The sequence below is a fragment of the Galleria mellonella genome, unplaced genomic scaffold (genome assembly GCF_026898425.1).
Source record: "Galleria mellonella isolate WM207_F2 unplaced genomic scaffold, CSIRO_AGI_GalMel_v1 utg40, whole genome shotgun sequence".
In the NCBI taxonomy this organism is placed as follows: domain Eukaryota; kingdom Metazoa; phylum Arthropoda; class Insecta; order Lepidoptera; family Pyralidae; genus Galleria; species Galleria mellonella.
The window spans coordinates 6,929,521-6,948,709 of NW_026442094.1; the positions used below are offsets into that span (position 1 = coordinate 6,929,521).

A 19,189-nucleotide genomic window follows, 5' to 3' on the forward strand; every position below is an offset into this window, starting at 1 on the left:
ACGTGATACAATAAAACGGCTAAAATATGTGTATTTGATGGCAAGAGAAATGAATTTATTTACATTTTACTCGTATTACAATTACGTGTAAGTACACTGCAATGGCGGGATAAGTTGTTGCGATAAAATTGGGTTTTTATAATTTAAGATTCTGTTTAACAAAAACACTGACTTCCATTGTAATAAAATCTTGATTCTCATTTAAAAACTAAACTACTGAACTAATTTTGATAAAATTTCCATAGAACTAACCTGAAAGTGTATCTATTCAGATAAAAGAATTTTCCAAATCGGTTTATAAATGACAGAGTTATGAGGTAACAAAGAAAAATAAACCAACGAATTGCAAACCTCCTCCTTTTTTGAAGTTTATAACTTCATTACAGAACCTAGATACTGAATTACAGATTGGTAATTATAATTTATAAGTATATTATTAATCTACCTTGTCCAATTGCAAGGGAATGGCTTTTTTCCCTCCTTCCACTTATAGTGACCTAGTGATCCTATGTGCGTGCGTGCGTGCGTGCGTGCGTGCGTGCGTGTGTGTGTGTGGGAGGCGATTATTAGACATGGATGTCTAATGGTCCCATTGCTAGCAATGTAACTTATCAAGTCGTCCACGTGGTCTCCTCTGAAAACCAACGTGGTAAAATTTTGGTAAAAATAAAATAGCAATTTATTTATTTATTATTTTTGAGAGAAGCTTACAGTTATAATAACTGAATAATTAACTATATGTCAATAATAGACTAACTAAAAACAACCACATATAATTTGTTAAAATATAAATGTATTTTTTTCCCAAAGAGGGTTGACGTCAGGCATGCGGCCGATTGTAAAACTATAAGCCAAATCCTTTAGCAATATGGATAAAACCATATTACGCCGACCCCAAATAATAATTGGGATAAGGGTAGGAAGATGATGATGATTATGATGATACATGTATTCTTTTTTAAATATACAAATTCCAGATTTTGTTGCTGACGCTACACCGAAGAGCGTCAAGGGGACACCGTATATAAGCGGCGTTTCTTGAACGTACACTCACACCGTACCCAAGTGTCAAGCCGTGAACTTTACCTTACGATATAATTGTAACATTAGTTAGGTAACAAGTGTCTACTTTAGGGTAATGCTGTAATATACTTTTATAGGTAAGTTCCGATTTTAATCTATCTTTTTTTTATATTAGACATATTTAGTAAATAATACTGGAAGGTGTTTCTATCGAAATTATAGTGTAAAATAAATAAATTGGTATTGATAAAATTATTTTTGTGTTATAAAATAATATAAAATATTATTTTATAACATAATTATATATATAATTATATAATTTGAAATTATATAATTATATATATAATTTGAAAATAAAATCGTTACCTGTTACTCTCTGATAATGTAGATTTCTATAGGTGACACAATTTTTTATCAGTTAAATATTTTTGAGAATCAATTACTAAAAAAACAAATATTTTTCTCCTCTTTGTAATATTAGTTTAAATCTTTTTTGTCATATTAGCCATTAACTGTCTACTCCTCCCACATAAGGGGGTTTTGCCAGTAATTGCCACGCTTGACAGGCAGATTGGCAATTGCTGTTAGGTTATTGGTAATGTTTGAGGGACGCTGCTGTCCATTCAGTGAATATTGAATTCCTTTAGTCGCCTTTTAGGACATTCACGGGAAAGGAAGGAGGGATCCATTCTATGCCGGGACCACACGGCCAGTTTTATTTATATCTGTTTTATAAGTGTAACGATTTTCTACATATTTTTAAACATACACAATTTTGTAAGGACTTTTTTCATATTTACTTCATAAATTTTACTATCTTTCTTTCCGATCAATTTCGTTGCGAACTTTTTTAAAAGTTGCCGTAACTTCACAATTTATTCATCATTTGTCATTATTATCATTCTATTTATTTTTTTATGTTTAGACAACTTGGGTGAGAGCTTGGGGACACTGTAACACAAGTTTAAACTAGAATAGACACCAGTTACACTTAAAGGCGAAATATATCGCTTTTTATTGATAGCTTGTTTCACATAACTTAGACTTATTAGATATAATTTAGACCTTTGTGAGGAAAAATAAAATTTTATTATTAATATAACATATTGTATATTAACATTACCTGAAAGGTGATGAGTGGGGGGAAAGGGATTGTTAGCAATGGAGTTTGAAAGCCCCATTGCTAGCAATATGCGCTATTAGGTCGACCTCCACGTGATTCCCCCTGGAAACCATCGTGAACAATTCTTGTTGAATTCGTCACGATGGGCTAACTGACCTGCTTCATCCTCACCTATCATCCTTCACTGGTGCCCCGCCGGTGTATACCGATAGTGCGGGTGGGGATACTATTCCATTATCACACATTAAAAAAAAAGCTGATGAGTTATATCGCTTACGGGTTTTTCGCTTTATATCTAGATATATAGTGATGGTTAAGATAATTTCTGATCACCACTTAGCATAAAAAGATTATCCCAAGAGAACGTCTATTTAATGCAAAATTAAATAGACATTCTCTTGGGTTCCATTTTTTTTTAATTGGCGATAATTAAAAAAAATGGAATGGCAACCCCGCCTGCGCTATCGGTATGCACTGGCGGGCCACCAGTAAGGGATGATAGGTGAGGACAAAAGCAGATCAGTTAGCACATCATGATAAATTCAGTAGGAATTTATCAAGATGATTTTCAGGAGAAACAGCTTGAAGGTCGATCTGGCAGAGTATATTGCTGTCAATGGGGCTGCTAGTCTTAACAATCCCTTCTCCTGCAATAAAAATTGTCTAATGTATGATGTGAATCGCTTCAAAACGGCTGCATCTATTTAGCTCATCACTTTTTTAAGTTTGTACGGTAATCGCTTAGCACCAGGTGGGCCGTATGCTTGTTTGTCACCTTAGTGGTATAAAAACCCTGTTTCTTTTTGAAGTCGGTTGAAAAGAGAAGGTTTGTTTTTTTTACATTAATATACCCACGCTAAGCCGGAGCGTTCAACTAGTTTATAATAAATATGTTATCCAGTTATTCCACAGCCATATCCCCCTTTTCAAAGCGAAACATAATTATACAAGCACTGCTGCTTCACATCAGAAATAGTGTGGGATAGAGGTACCCAAGCTTTATTTTTATTTATTTAGTCTCCCATTCGTAATTACACTTAAAAATAAAAATACGTGTAATAATTAAAGATTGTCTAACAAAAAAAAAAAAAAAAAAACAACTTCAATTGCAAAAAGATCCGTTATTTTGACTTAAAAACTAAATTAAACCGATTTTGACAAATTTTCTATTATCTGTAAGTATATCTTTTCAGATAAAAAAAGAATTTTTCAAATCGGTTTAGAACTGACGGAGTTATGAGATAACACACGTTAAAAAGTATACAACCGAAATGAGAACCTTTTTCTTTTAGAAGTCGGTTAAAAATGACCCGATTCACTGATCTATCCATACAAAGACGAAACCTCTGGGGTTAGAAATTTAAAATTTGGATAATTTGAGTCACTTTTATAATGAAGGCATTCATTAAGGTAGTATTCTTCGAAATTCTCATAGGAACAGAAAATAACGAGCGGTGTGTAGGCAAATCTGAGGTATACAGCTAGTTCTTGTTCTCTACTAGAATTTGGCCCAGGATTTTATCCGCGGGATATGAAAATTGACTAGAAAAAAGTAGACCAGGGGAGACTGTACAAAAGTCGATTGCTTAGGTACCTCTGTCCCATTCGTGTTTCTACCGTGAAGCAGTTGTGTTTGCATGGCTGTGTTTCGGTTTGAAGGGTGGGATATGGCGTGAATTTACTGGGTACAGAGGAATAACACCTGAGTCCTCAGGAATGGCAACGCATGGGGGTATCATGGGCGAAACAGTATACTCTGTTTTGTTCATGGTACTGCTCATGTCTATAGCATCCATGGTTACCACTTTTCATCAGGTGGGCCGTCAGCTGGGGTATCATGGACGAATTCGCGCATGGGGGCCACGCGTTGCCATTAAGGACTAAGGTGTTATTCCTCTGTACAATAAAAAAAACTAATGTAAAATAGCTTATAATTTTATTCAGGTATATATAATTTAATACAATAGACAATCTATTTATATACCAAATTTTATTTAAATCGAATCAGTCGTTTCAACACAACCAAATTAACATCAAAACAACAAAACATCCAAACATTATACTTTACGCATTTATAATATAAGATAAATTTATTTAACATTTATTTCGGAGATGCATTTGAAACAATTTCGTATCAAACACAACCAAAGTCCAAAGTTGAAAATGCGGTTCAAAGTTAATATAAATATAAAAACTTGATCAAAACAACCTTTTTTGCGTAGGTGTTTTGATCTGTGAATTGCTTATTGAGATTAATCTAATAAATTATCAAAATTCGATAGAATAATTTGTTATGGCATGGGAATGGAAAAAAGCTAACGGCCCACCTGATGGATTATGGTAACTTTCGCCTACATGTAAATGTGAAGAGCATTATGGACATGGCAGACATGCTGACGGTCCACCTGATTTATTTATTTATAAATTACTCACCTCACTTACAGTATCCCAAAACGTGTAGTGAGCTATAGGTTTAATTTATAAACTTAAAAATTTTAAACAACATTTTAAAAATATATCCATTCTGTCACTAAATATATCAGTATCTGGCTGCTGAGCAATCAGAGAATTGAGCAGAGAAATAGCCTGATAAGTGGGAGCAAACTGAGCAGAGAGCCTACCATGAAATGTTTTCCGAAATTTTGGATCGAAACGAAACAGAAATTTGATGTTAAAATTACATAATATATGCCGTTTGGAAAGATTAAAATTGTTAAAATATTGTTCCTTTTGACTTTTATGATAGGATGTACGACGGACGAAATGTTAAACTCCATTTATTGGTCCGATTTTGGTATAAACAAAAACATGAAATTGAGTCCGAAATTTCCGAATTTCATTTCATGGTAGACCCGCAGTACAGGTGCGAACCGACGGTGCCGATAGTAATCGACAAACACGCAATCGCAAATCGCATTGGGGTGAATGGAAAATGATAACTGTTAGAGGTGGGAATATCAAAAAGTTTAGCTACAATATCAGGTGGGTCGTCAGCTTGTTTGCCATACTAAGTTGTATAAAAAAAATAAAAAATAAACCATTAAAGTCGTATGAGCGATTTTGGAGATTAGCGTGAATGAATATCGTGATACGGGATTTATATAAATGAAGATTACAATAAATATATAATACTAGTTTTTACTCGCGACTTTGTCCACGTGACCGTGATATGTTTAACTCGCTCAGTTAAAATATAGCCTATATATGTATATCTACATAGTACATGTATATCAAATTTCAAACTGATTGGTTGAGAGGTTTTTTTTTGATGGGTGAAAATGGAATGGTAACTCCGCCTGCGCTAACGGGATACGCTGGCGGAGCACCAGTGAATGATGATTGGTGAAGATGAAAGCAGGCCAGTTAGCCCATCACGACGAATTCACAAGGAATTAACCATGATAGTTTCCAGGGAGAACCGCGAGAAGGTCGACCTGGCTAGGTGTATTGCTAGCAATGGGATTCTCAGTCTTCATTACTAACAATCCCTTTCTCCCCTGGTTGAGAGGTTAAGACGTTATATGGCGATAAACAAAATAAACTAATTTACATTTACATTTACAGTATTAATAAGGATTTTCTAATAATCTTAATATGTTTATCGCCTTTCAATTTTGATACTGACCGTACGTACATATAAAGTTTTTGTCATTCTCGATCACGGTAACTAGTTCGGTTAATTGCAACAATTGTCTCGAATCATATGAAATGACAATAATGAATATACAACCAAACTCACTAACAAGTAAAGTTTATTATTTTAATGATGTTGATTGTTGACGTTTGATTGAATTTCGAGTTTGTAAACATTTATACAATTTGTTTTTTAAATGGATGATAATAGAATAGTAAATTCGCCTGCGCTATCGGTATATGATGGCGGATCACCAGTAAGAGAGATAGGTGAGAACGAAAAGGCAGGTCAGTTAGCCTATAGTGATGAATTTACTTGGAATAGAACTTGATGGTTTCTAGGGGGAACCGCGAGTAGGTCGAACTGACAGGGTGTATTGCTAGCAATGGGGCTACTAATACCTATTATTAACAATCCCTTCTTCTCCTCTATACTAATATTAAAATTAAGATTGTGTCTCAAAAAAAAAAAAACTATTTCAATTATTTTGATTCAAAAACACCCATCAAAAATGGCTTTCAGAGATTTTGTGGCTAATAAGTATGGTTGTGGAACAGTTGTGTTTGCATGGCTGTGTTTCGGTTTGAAGGGTGGGATATGGCGTGAATTTACTGGGCACAGAGGAATAACATCTGAGTCCTCAGGAATGGCAACACATGGGGGGTATCATGGGCGAAACAGTATACTCTGTTATGTCCATGCTACTGCTCATGTCTAGGCGACAGTTACCACTTTCCATCAGGTGAGCCATCAGCTTGTTTGCCATTTTAAGTTGTATAAAAAAAAAACTTCTGGTAGTAATATTGGTGGTCAATCTTCGAGTGTTGGCAGCCACACGCATACTAATAGTAACGAATAATTCTGTATATTTGTTTATGTATTAATATTTGTAGCACTTCAGCTGCCCGGTAACGAAATGCTTTCTCACTGTATTGGGTTGACTGGAAGAGATCTCTGTCAGAAATAAGTCCAACCTTGCTCACAATATTTATAAATACATTATTTTATATGTAACATACAAGTGTAATAAAGAATATATATAATTCTAATCAAATAACCAGGAGGGAAAGAGATTGTTAGTAATGAGGTTTAATAGCTCCATTGCTAGCAATATTCCCTTTTAGGTCGACCTCCACGCGGTTCCCCTTGGAGACCATCATGGTTAATTTTTGTCGAATTCATCATGGTGGGCCAACTGACCAGCATTCATTCTCACCTATTATCTTCTTATTTTTCTTTACCTGAAAGGAGTACTTACAGACTAATCGTTTAAGAGATATTTTATCAAAGTCGTTTCTGTAGTTTTTTTTTTTTATTATAATAACTGGTTTGCCACAATTAGTCTTTTTTTTGTGGAAAACAGTCTTAGATTGTTTATATCTATTAATATTTAACTTTAATTAACAAAAAACTAGCTTTTTATTAATTAAAGTCAAACTGCTAAAAATATCATTTTTTATAAAAATGCTTATGACATCTATTTAAACTCGTATCTATGAATTCAAGTATAGTTTAATTGCAGTTCGCGTCTTCAACTTCAATCGACTTTTACTATCCCAAATATACAAAGATAAAGTTAAACCTAAACGATATTCAACCTTAAAGCTACTGTAACTACAGTTGTTATTAACTTAATTCTAAATATGACTACTTAGTGCTTGAGATATTTTATCCGAAATGAATTTTGATACCTCCATTCTTATCCCGGGGGATAAAACAATGTTAATAGTTAAAACAAATTTTGACAATTTTATCAATAGCAGACATCAGCTACAAAGATCATTACATCTATAAATAATGATGATACTAAGTGTCATACAATCAAATTCATCACTTGGATTTAATACTAATACTCATCCAAATCTAATACAACATATATCTTATGTATTTTACTGAACTAGGTGTTATCTTGCGGATTTCCATACCACTGGTTATTTGATTTTTTTAATGGGCGATAATGGAATGGTAACCCCGCCCACGCTATCGGTATACACTGGTACCAGTAAGAGGTGATGGGTGAGGATGAAAAGGCAGGCCAGTTAGTCCATTGTGACAAATTCAATGATAAATTAGTCACTATAGTTTCCAGGGGGAACCGAGTGGAGGTCGACCTGATAAGGTATATTGATAGCAATGGGGACTAATCTCTCTATTACTAACAAATTCTTCCCCCCAGGTATTCGAGTAGGTACTTGTAACATTTGGGATAGAAGACATAAATTACATTTTATTCCGTTAATCAATATTTGCAGTCATATGAACAAATTCACGTGTAAAGACAAGTATATAAGTAACTACTCGTGCCTGTAAATTGAGTCTTGAAAAATCCTCATATAGAAAAGGTCATCGCCCCCATTAATAAAAGATTCTGTACTGTTGATAATATAAACAAACGTACAACATAATGGAATTGGGAAAGAATAACAAATAACAAAGAAAATTACCAGAAAACAAATACATACATTAATATGTTAAAAAATTGTCTAAGCATTTTTTGTTATGGATGATAATGAAATGGTAAACCCGCCTGCGCTGTTCGTATACGTTGGTATCAGTGAGGGATGATAGGTGAGGATGAAAGCAGGTTAGTTAGTTATCTTGAAGGATTCATATAGAATCAACCAGGTTGACTTCCAAGGGAGGTGGTTTTTTTTTTATGGATGTAAATGGTATGGTAACCCTGCCTGCGCTAACGAGATACGCTGGCGGAGCACCAGTGAAGGATGATAGATGAGAATGAAAACAGGCCAATTAGCTCATCATGATGAATTCATCAGGAATTAACCATGATAGTTTCCAGGGAGAACCGCGAGGAGGTCGACCTGGTTGGGTATATTGCTAGCAATAGGATTCTCAGCCTCCATTACTAACAATCCAGTGGTGTGAAGGTCGATTAAATAAGATATTGCTAATAATGTGGCCTCCATTACGGTTTAGTTCCATTACGGTTCTTTCTTCACCTCGGTCAAGAGCATGTTGAACACACGATTCCATGGTGGAACAATAAGTTTCCGAGGATTTTTTTGTGAATTCTATAAATCTAAGTCAAACATGAACTTTAGCCTTTAGGTATAGATATATAAACGTATATAGACAGACCTTTTTAGTGTAAAATGAAAATCATTAATAATTTTAAGTGTCTATCAAAAAAACTGAAGATATTTCTACATCACATATTTTTTCCTTCCCCATAAGAGGTTTTTTCCAGTAGTTGCCACGTTTGGCAGGCGGGTTGGCAACCGCAGTTAGGCTTTTGGAGATGTTTTAAGAGGGACGCTGCTGCCCATCCCTCGCCCTCTCTTAGTCGCCTCTTACGACACCAACAGGAAAGGAAGGGGTGGCCCATTTTATGCCAGGGCACACACAGCGAGCAATATATAATGATGATTAATAATAATTTTTATTTTATATTTCAGAACCATGTCACATCACTGGCTACTCATCACTTTCTCCTGGTTTGGTATCGCCAGGCTCCAGCACATCAGCACTGGAGGGCCTGGTGCTGATGCTGTTCTGGACAACGTCGATTCCACACTCCACTACCCTTTACCTTACATTAACTACTTCAGCCTGCCTAGAAACGATTTCGAAAATTACCAGAACGAAGCGTCAAACAGCGAAAATTACAATCAGTATTATCACATGAGCGAACACGGACAATCGGATCTACAAAGAAAGAGACGGACTGCTGAAGACAAAGAGGAAGTAAAGGATAAACGCTGGCTCCCAAATCTCGTTGATACAGACAAAACCATATATCTTCATAATGATGAAATGATCGGTAATCCGTTTCTCGCAGCATTCAGTAACAGAGAAGACGAGAATGCCACAGATATGAATATTTTAGAACCATTGGACAAGAAGAGCTTCAGCCCATGGGGAGGCAAAAGAGATAAGCCAAATATAGAAAACGTGTGGACGTGGAAACGTGCTTCTAATATGCGCGAACCGAGTATGCCGAAAAGAGTTCGTTTCAGCCCTTGGGGTGGTAAACGGAATGGCCAAATGGTTTATAAACCAAGCTCGAAGGGTTCGAAGATAATTTTCTTATCGACAATGCCAGAGGTGACTCGCGTCGTATCAAATTTCTCACCAAATGGTGAAAGATTCGATTTGGCCGGCTTCCAATTCGTTCCGAGCTTGGACAAACGTCATCCAATTAAAATTCTCGCATTGAGTACCAAATTGGACGAGAAAACTCTTAAAGAAGCGTTACCGTTCAAAACATTTTTGGAGTCCTTACCGAAAATATATAAACCAGGCCATCCGTACTTAGATGTAAGTTTGAAAAAGGACGGCAAGCGAAAAGTGAAGTTCAGCGCATGGGGCGGAAAGCGATCTCCGCCTATTATAGGACCCATGTGGACTCCTGCATCATCTGACATGACAGAGTCAACTTTGAATACGATACTTTTAATAAGGAAGAATCAAGATGATCAGATATTGAAGGCATTGTAACAAGGAAATATTTTGATCTCGTTTATTTAATAGCTCTCAAACTTTAGAGATGATCTCTATAGCTTCATATTAGTGCCATATAAGTGATTCTAATAGTGATTAGAATGAAAAAGAAAATATAAAAAAAAAATAGTCTGGGAGCTATAATTTTGTTTCCGACGATAGGCTGGGATCGTCAGATACAAAATGAAATTATGCACTATAAGTGATATTGTTGTTATAACTTTGTTACTCTTATTTATTGTAATATCTTGTTAGCAAATAAAGAATATAATAAGTTGAGTTTTGATTTATTCCTGTCTTATTTATGGTGAATAAAGGCAATTTAAAAATAATACAAATATTTACAACTTTAAAGATCAATTTATTTATTACCTATTCCACAAATTATAAGATAAATTATACACGACACGAGAAACTAGTAAAATACTCAATTTTGTCAAGTTAAAATAAGTGAATTTACTCATTAAAAATACAATTATGTAGGTGCCTATTTATGCAATTATTCAAAAATTTATGATTTTTTTTAATACATTAATATGGTATTGAAAGAAAAAATATGATTAGACAAAACAAGTGCAAATCTGATAAAGTTAAGGGATAATTCATGGTATAAACAATTGGCGCTTTGTAATTTCCGTCTACCTTGTAAGTGATCTGGTGTAAAGAGAAAAATGAGATATTTAATAATAATAATACCTAATTCAATGAATTTTTATTATTAAGAAATTAAATGGAATTTTCTATATGTACCTACAGAAATCTTAGATAACTATTTATTTTTATTTCTTAATTTTATCACTGGTTTCAATCAATGAACTTTTGTATCAACAAAAATACATCAGTCCAGGTTACATAACATTTGTTATATATTTTTTAAACATAATCAGGTTTAAAGTAAACAAAAAACAATATGACAATACAATATGGGAGATGACAGCAAAATTTTACTTGAGCTTAAATATTTAATATGCATATTAATTATATTTGTATATTAATTTTAAATATATTGTGGATGAGACTGGGTAGAGACAGACAGAAGTCATCAGAAGAGGTCTGCTTCTCAAGACACCTCTTCAGTATATCCTAAAAAAATTGGTTCAATGAAACCAATGTCAACTATGATATAAAATTAATGTATTCTGTTTTTAGTTAAGGCTATGACATTATATATTTTCAAAAATTGGACATTTTATTGCTTTTATTAATTCTACTCATACATACTTGTTATCAATGCCCATAAATACAAACACCATAGACATCATGGAATACCTATAGAATAGAGTTCCTTATTAACACATTAAAGGGGGATCTTGATGAAAGTATGTTAGGTAATGTGGTGATTTTGCCACATCTCCATGACAAGTATATTCATTAATCACAGTTAACTGCTTAAGTTGCAGTCAAGAGAAATCATAGTACAACGACTCCTGCTTTTAATGTGTTAATTGCCAATCCTGAAGATTTAAGATGTTATGCTTCTTATGCCAATATATTACTTGTATTTTTAAATTGATATTAATGAATGTAAACTTCTTAGATACAAAAACTCTTGTTCAGTGCATGCAAATAGGATAGCATCATTGTATATATTGCAGAGGTAAATTTTTGTTACAAGGTAAGGCATTCATTGTCACAATTGGTATTTATAAATTTAGATGTTTAAAACAAATGCTCAAACAGCCCAAGTATTAATTACTTAAGCCGTCCTCAAAATAATATGGTATCCAGAATCAGTCTCGACAGGCCGACTTAATTGCCCTGGTTTCAGTTTAAAGGACTCCTCCTCAAAGGGCCGCTGCATTTGGCCTCTGCCAAACATGCCTAAATCACCACCACGTTTCGCTGAGGTACAGTCAGAGTATTTACTCGCTATATCAACAAATGTAGCTTCGTTGGCAACAATCTGTTTACGGTAACCCTTCAATATCTCTAGCGCTTCCTCCTTACTTCTAGTTATGTTTTCTTCGCGCCATGACGACGGACGCCTGCTTTCTGCATGTTTAACCAAAATGTGACTGCATCGGACTTCACCAGGGTCAGCAGGTGCTTCAGGTCGTTCCCACTGAGATTTCTTTGTGTACATGTTTGAGGAAATACGTCATGCCTGTTGAGCGGCTGGTCCTCATCTCCCATCCTTCGGGCAACGGCGCATCGTTATCTTGACTTGACATTCTGGAATGTTTTTGCATTTTTTGTGGAATGATGTTTTTTAACAAGAATAGTTTATTACGTACAATACAATTTAAAAAAATAGTTAATTAAATTCATTAGAGGTGTGCTATCCGTTTTCAATACATTTCTCGAGTCATACCCACTTTAGAAATTAATTTTGCTATTCTAAATAAATAGACTATTGGTAATGTCTTTATTCACCATAAACAATGGAATAACTTTAAAATGATAGTATTAATTTATAAATACTGAATATAAGGTAGATTTAACCTAGACAGTTATGTACAATTCAATTTTTAAAAGCAAATTCTATGAACTCACCTGGATATCAGCGGCGATGAAGAATAAGAAATTAAAACAATATCTTTACACTTGTTGTTAATTAAACAATATAAATTCTGAATATTATTATATTAACGGAAGAAAAATTAAAGGACGCTTAATTTGACAGTCTAGTTCATTTTTTGACACAAATATAGAGTAATGATTTTTTTTAGTACGTTTGTTCCGTTGTGAACAGGCTAAGGTCGAAGACCATGCTGCCTAGTCTTCAATATGATAAATTGTATGGAATTATAGAGTAATGATATAATGTAAGACAATTTGTCAATACTATTCTTAGTCTATGATGTTTGACTAGTACTTATTTACTGTTATATGCTAAGAACAAGGAAAATCTTTGATTAGATGTATAATATGTGTATGAGAATTATCTGTTATTAATAGTTATGAGTAACTAAATTATTTTTCAAGGATATTCGTACTCTGATTTGCATATAAAGTGAGATTTAAATTAGAGAGACTATATGTGAGATAAAGGATACACGAAAAGTTTTATAGGTTTATTATATTTTTGGAGTTATCATAAATCATTAATTGTATGTAAAATTAAATCTATAAATTTTGTCGTCTGTTATTTGATTGTATAATGTATGTATATGCATGGTGTAGTTATACTATGTTTAATGTATACAACGGGGTGGTACAGGTTAAGTGGGTGGATATATAATGCCATCTAGCGTATTTTATGATAACGACGCGTTTCAGAGTAACAAAAGCAGAGCTTATTACCGGAACTTGTAAGCACTTGAAAGAAAATCTTGTGAGGTATTTACCATCCTAGAACACATTTTTCAACATTATTCGTAATAAGATGTCGCCACACATAGCAATAAATTATATTATTATATGTAAATATTTAACTGGTCTGTTTGAGAGAGGAGGGATTGTTAGTAATGGGAATTTGGGATCACTGATGAAGTACCAGTGAGGTGATGTTGAAGCAGGTCAATCGTGATGAATTCAATAAGAATTAATCACACTGATTTTCAGGGGGGACCGCGTGGAAGTCGATCTTACAGGGTATATAGCTAACAATGGCATTGCTAATTGCCATTACTAAAAATCCCTTCTCTTCCACAGAATGGAACTGTAACCCCGACTGCACTGTCGGTATACGTTGGCGGGGCACCAGTGGAGGAATTATCTCCCTATCAAGGTGAGAATGAAAACAGGTCCGATGGCCAATAGTGAAGAATTCATTTCAATTCACCCAGATGGTTTCCTGAGGGAACCGCGTGGAGGTCGATCTCATAGGTTGTTCACAGCAATGTAGGGAAGATATACATCAGGCCGATCTCCATGCAGTCCCACTAGGAAAACAACGTGGTTATTTCCTGGTAAATTCATTAGCCTGCCAGCGTATATTGATCACACAGTTGGGGTTGCCACTCCAATTTAATTATTTAAAAAAAAATCTTTCTGACTACTTAAATATTGATTTAAATTTTCTTAGTAAATTAACGAATTCTGAGTTTCGCTAAAAGATACAGTAATAGGACTAATATTGTGACTAGTATTTAAATAAATTAAAGAAGTACTTAATGGTTTTAATGAAATTATTTATATTTTTAAATGTAGCTAATTATTTTCATATACTTAATTGCTCGTGATTCATATTTTATTAATATTTAGAATTTTTTATTAATTGCCACTCTGATGAATTAGCAATTTTTTATTTTATTTTAGATACTATATTATTAGTAGGTATGGTAACTCCGCCTGCGCTATTGGTATATAATTTTTTTTTTTTAATTTATTCATGACCAATGAATAAATTAAAAAAAAAAAATTATTGGTATACGCTGACGGGGTACGGGTAAGAGATAATAGGTGAGGACGAAAGCAGGTCAGTTAGTCTATCGTGAAGAATTAACCACGATGGTTTCCAGGGAGAACTGCGTGGAGGTCGACCTAATAGGGTACATTACTAGCAATGGAGCTGTTAAATCCCATTACTAACAAACCCTCTCCCCCCTAGAAGGTATACTTATGAAATTGCGCAGCGAATTTTTATATTTCCCTACTGGATATTTTCCCGAAGTATAAAGTATGTTTGTAATTAAATTTTAGTATATGGGTTGATAAATATACTAGTTTTCACCCGTGACAAGAATTGTCTGTTATTAGAGAATTACTGTTATTTATTTATTTATTTATTTGCACACATTAAAATATGTCTACAGGGCGCACTTAATGCCTGATGGCATTCTTTAGCAGTCGACCGTTACGCAAAACAGGGAGAGTAAATGGCGATGCATAGTTTTTTTTAAAGGGTGCAAATGGTATGGTAACCCCGCCTGCGCTAACGGGATACGCTGGGGGAACACCAGTGAAGGGTGATAGATGAGAATGAAAACAGGCCAGTTAGCCCATCATAATGAATTCATCAAGAATTAACCATGATAGTTTCCAGGGGGAAGCGGGAGGAGGTCGACCTGGTTGGGTATATTGCTAGCAATAGGATTCTCAGTCTCCATTACTAACAATCCCTTCCCCCCGGCGATGCATAGTTATTCGGTGTGACTAAACACTATGCTTATATTTTAGACAAAACCGCGACATGATTGTTTGGCGGACCAAACTCTGTAGGAACCTAAGTGCGACTGAAAAGTTCAGAATGTTGTTAACATATGTATAGCGTAAAGCGCTAATACCCTGCGACGAATGTTCGTTCAGCCGTAATTCGTTCTGACTTAGAGAGTGGTTACAATTTAGCTGTTATGAAGGTTTTGTTTATGCAACTTAGACGGCCCATCTAACGAACAGTGGTAACCGTCGCCTAAAGACATGAGCAGTACCAAAAAAAAAAATCTCTTTTCTTGAGTTTGAGATTACATTGCCGTATAGGACAAACATTACAAGGAGTTTATAATTGAAAGTTTACTTAATATATAGGTGCTTTAGTAACTCGAATCGCTTGTGCAATTAATTGCAACTATGTGTACACTGCAGGTACATAATCGAACACTAATTGAAGACTAAGTACTGTGTGAAGATCTATCTGCAGTACGGCATAATTATCATAGGATGTTTGTTTGAATTCTATCTGAATTGTAATAATGGAGTAATTTGTTTTTGTATATGGATCGTTAGTAAATATACAAGGGCAAATATATAATAATATAGCTTTTACCCGCGACTTTGTTCGCGTTTACTGATTGCTATAAATAGCCTATGCTTATATAAACTAATCTTTTGCGGGGAAGGGATTGTTAGTAATGGGGAGATTAGTCCCCGTTGCTATCAATGTACCCTATCAGGTTGACCTCCATGTGGTTCCTCCTGGAAAATATCGTGAATAATTTATCGTTGAATTCGTCATGATAGGCTAACTGACCTGCCTTTTATCACCTCCTATCACTTTTCATTGATGCCTTGCCAGTGTATACCGATAGCGCAAGAGGGGTTACGATACCATTTTCACCCATTAAAAAAACTAATGTACTAATACTCCCATAAACCTATTTTAGCTATTGAACTGTTTTGTCTTTTTCTTCTACTCTAAATTCCTAATTTGAAAGAAAGGGACAAAATAGTGCAATAGTTATATAGGTTTATAGAAGGTTTTAGTTTTTATGAAGAACAAACAAACAAACACACATAAATTTGTTATAAAAACACTGTATACAGAATTATAATAAGAATATATATATATATATATATATATATATATATATATATATATATAAAGTTTACTCAAAAGCAACTTCTTTTTTTCCTTAATTGCTTGTTAAAGATGCAACAATAACGTAATTAGAGACCTTTGTTGGACAAAAAATTACATTTTATTTCAAAATGATCTTTTTTTATAATTATTAATGCCATCTTTATTCACTTAAAATTCGGTAACGCTCGACTAGTTTCGTACTCAGTAGGTGACCTTATTCATAAGCGCGGTTCTCAACCGTGTCGCTTGGGGGCAAAGGGATTGTTAGTAATGAGTACTAATTAATCCATTGCTAGCAATACAGGGTGTATTGCTCAGGTCAGTATCAGGTGTATCAGGTCGACCTCCACGCGGTTCCGCCTGGTAACCGTCGTGGTTAATTCCAGTGGAATTCGTCACGATGGGCTAACTGGCCTGCCTTTTCATCCTCACCTGTCATCCTTCACGTGTGTCCCGCCAGCGTATCCCGATAGCGCAGGCGGGGTTACCACTCCATACTATTACCCATAAAAAAACCATGTCGCTTGAATATTTTGATTTTTAGTTTGGCGCGTCAATGTGGTGTCGTAAAAAAATCGTCACATCCGTAATAAAATATCAAAGTGCATATCGCAATAAACTTGCATATTCCCCTGTAAAAGATAACTTTTTAAATATTTATATCAGACGGCGCTGTCTACAGCTCGCTCACTTGTATCTTGGATTGTATATAAGTACGGCAAGCATAAAAACCGATGAAGTTATTAAAATAATAAAAGTCTAATAAAAATTTGTTAAAATAAAGATTGTGCCCCATAAATAAATCGGCTTTAATTGTGACAAAACCAGATATTTTAATCTAAGAATTAATCTCAGATCCCTTTCTGGGAAAATTTTAATATGGGACCTATTTATAAATAAAAAAGGAAATTTTCAAAGTCGGTTTACAAGTAACGGAGTTATGAGGTAACAAACGTAAAAAAAATATAACCAAATTAAAAACTTTTGAAGTCTATTAAAAAAGGAAGTAGATAGCTACCTACTTGGTGCAAAGGTATTTTAGTTTTCAAATCAAAATAACCGATTTTACTAAAATTTAAGTCGGTTTTCATTGTGAAACATAATCTTAATTATTTCTCTATCAAAAAGTTGTTTAAAAGAGAATGCTTCAGTGTTAAGACCGCATTTGTACTTTATAATATATTGTTTGTGTTTATTAAATTAATAAATATTTATATAAAATAAACAATATTATTTTGTATGATTTCTTAACTAGTGCGATCAAGAATATATAAGTAAATAAAAAATGTGTAAATCTTCTTTCAATGCTGACTGTACCAATAGTATAAGCCTCATATTTTGCTAAAATAAAAAAAAAATTCAACGCTGTTTAAGAGACGCTGTTAAAGTATGAACAAATTTCGTGGAAACAGATGAATTTCCAAGAATTTTAAACGACTTTTAAAGTAATGAAATTCCCGTTTTTTCTAATAGATTTTATGGCTATATTACATTGCCGATTCTGAGCCGATTGCACGATTCTTTTTGCAATAGAAAGGGTGACGTTCAGTGTTACACCTACTGATGTTGTAAAAAATTATTTTATTATTAATATTTCTTTATTTAATAATAATATTTCTTTATTTATAGATTACAAAGATCCATTTTTGTTAGTAACAATTGACTTAAACTATGTTAGTAGAAAAAAAATACAAAATTCATTTTATGGCCTTAAAAACCTGAAGTTTCAAATTTGATACCGGGGTTATAAATCGCATTGGGCGCCTACAATCGATTTTATTTTAATATTTGGCTGTTTTACATGTAAGCAATTTTTTTTTCAAAATAAATAAAAATATCGTTTTGTTTTTTTTTACTATTTTTCCCCATTAGTAAACGCAGTAAAGGGTACACTTATATATTTTTTAATTTGATTTAAAAAATCAGGCTTTTAAGGTTTAATATAATCGCCATTTTTTACGACGAACAGTTTTTGGTACTTCTTTGAGGATTATTCTTTGTGAAGCAAACTAATGAAGCAACGTATTTCATTACTGTATTATAAAATGGATAACGTATTAATTATTAAATGGATACCTATTATAAACGACTATTAAAAATTAATAAAATATACGAATAACTAAGATTGGATATAAAATATTTAAAAAATAAATACTAAATCAGTTATTAAATAGAAATAACTAAAAAATTTTTTTTATGATTTGAAAAATTTCTTAATGTCACCGCTGATTGGTAGCGTATACGCTAAAAACAACCCCCTGTATATATAGGGTTGTTTTTTTTTTTAATGAATTAAACCGGAATGGCGGGTCACCAGTGTGGGAAGATAAGTGAGAATAAAAAGGCAGACCAGTTAACCTACCGTGATGAATTTACCTGGAATTCAGCACGATGGTTTCCAGAGGGACCACTTGGAGGTCGACTTGGTTGGGCAAATTACTATGTATTGGTGAGAATGAAAAGACAGGTTAGTTAGCCCACTGTTACGAATTGAACGATAAATTAGTCACGATTGTTTCCAGTGGGGACCGCATGGAGCGACCTGATAGGGTATATTGGTAGCAATGAAGACTAACCTTCCCATTTCTAACAATCCCCTCGCCCCATATACAGGAGGTTGGTCGCATTGCCCCGGTGTACGACGTATAATAATGATTTATACATATATACGTAAAATAATTTAAATGTTACTGCCAATATGGAGGAAGTATAATTCTGGTGTTGAATTCTAGATTCACGGCTGTATGCCAGAGAGAGTAAAAAATTT

The 19,189-nt window shown here is 33.9% G+C and overlaps 3 protein-coding genes across 3 annotated transcripts in view; 1 reads left to right on the forward strand and 2 right to left on the reverse strand.

The window, feature by feature from the left end:
- LOC113520396 (COMM domain-containing protein 4) overlaps window positions 1-12,874 on the reverse strand; it is a 45,815-nt gene extending 32,941 nt beyond the window's left edge. The window contains exon 1 of the mRNA XM_031914631.2: window positions 12,735-12,874. The gene's annotated coding sequence lies outside the window, so the exon portion shown is untranslated. The remainder of the gene's footprint in view (window positions 1-12,734) is intronic.
- Window positions 1,061-10,529, forward strand: LOC113520395 (uncharacterized). The gene is made up of 2 exons (XM_026905721.3): window positions 1,061-1,160; window positions 9,197-10,529. Exon 2 carries the CDS (start codon window positions 9,201-9,203, stop codon window positions 10,236-10,238), a length of 1,038 nt encoding a protein of 345 aa, XP_026761522.2. The 5' UTR covers window positions 1,061-1,160; window positions 9,197-9,200; the 3' UTR covers window positions 10,239-10,529.
- LOC116412623 (putative peptidyl-prolyl cis-trans isomerase dodo) lies at window positions 10,582-12,412 on the reverse strand. The gene is given in 2 exon segments (XM_052898194.1): window positions 10,582-12,327; window positions 12,329-12,412. Coding segments are annotated over 2 exon segments (474 nt in total). The 3' UTR covers window positions 10,582-11,937.
- Window positions 12,875-19,189: the final 6,315 nt, after the last annotated feature.

Coding starts and splice junctions, on each gene's coding strand:
- LOC113520395 (XM_026905721.3), top strand. CDS start 9,201: ATGTCACATCACTGGCTACTCATCACTTTCTCCTGGTTTGGTATCGCC.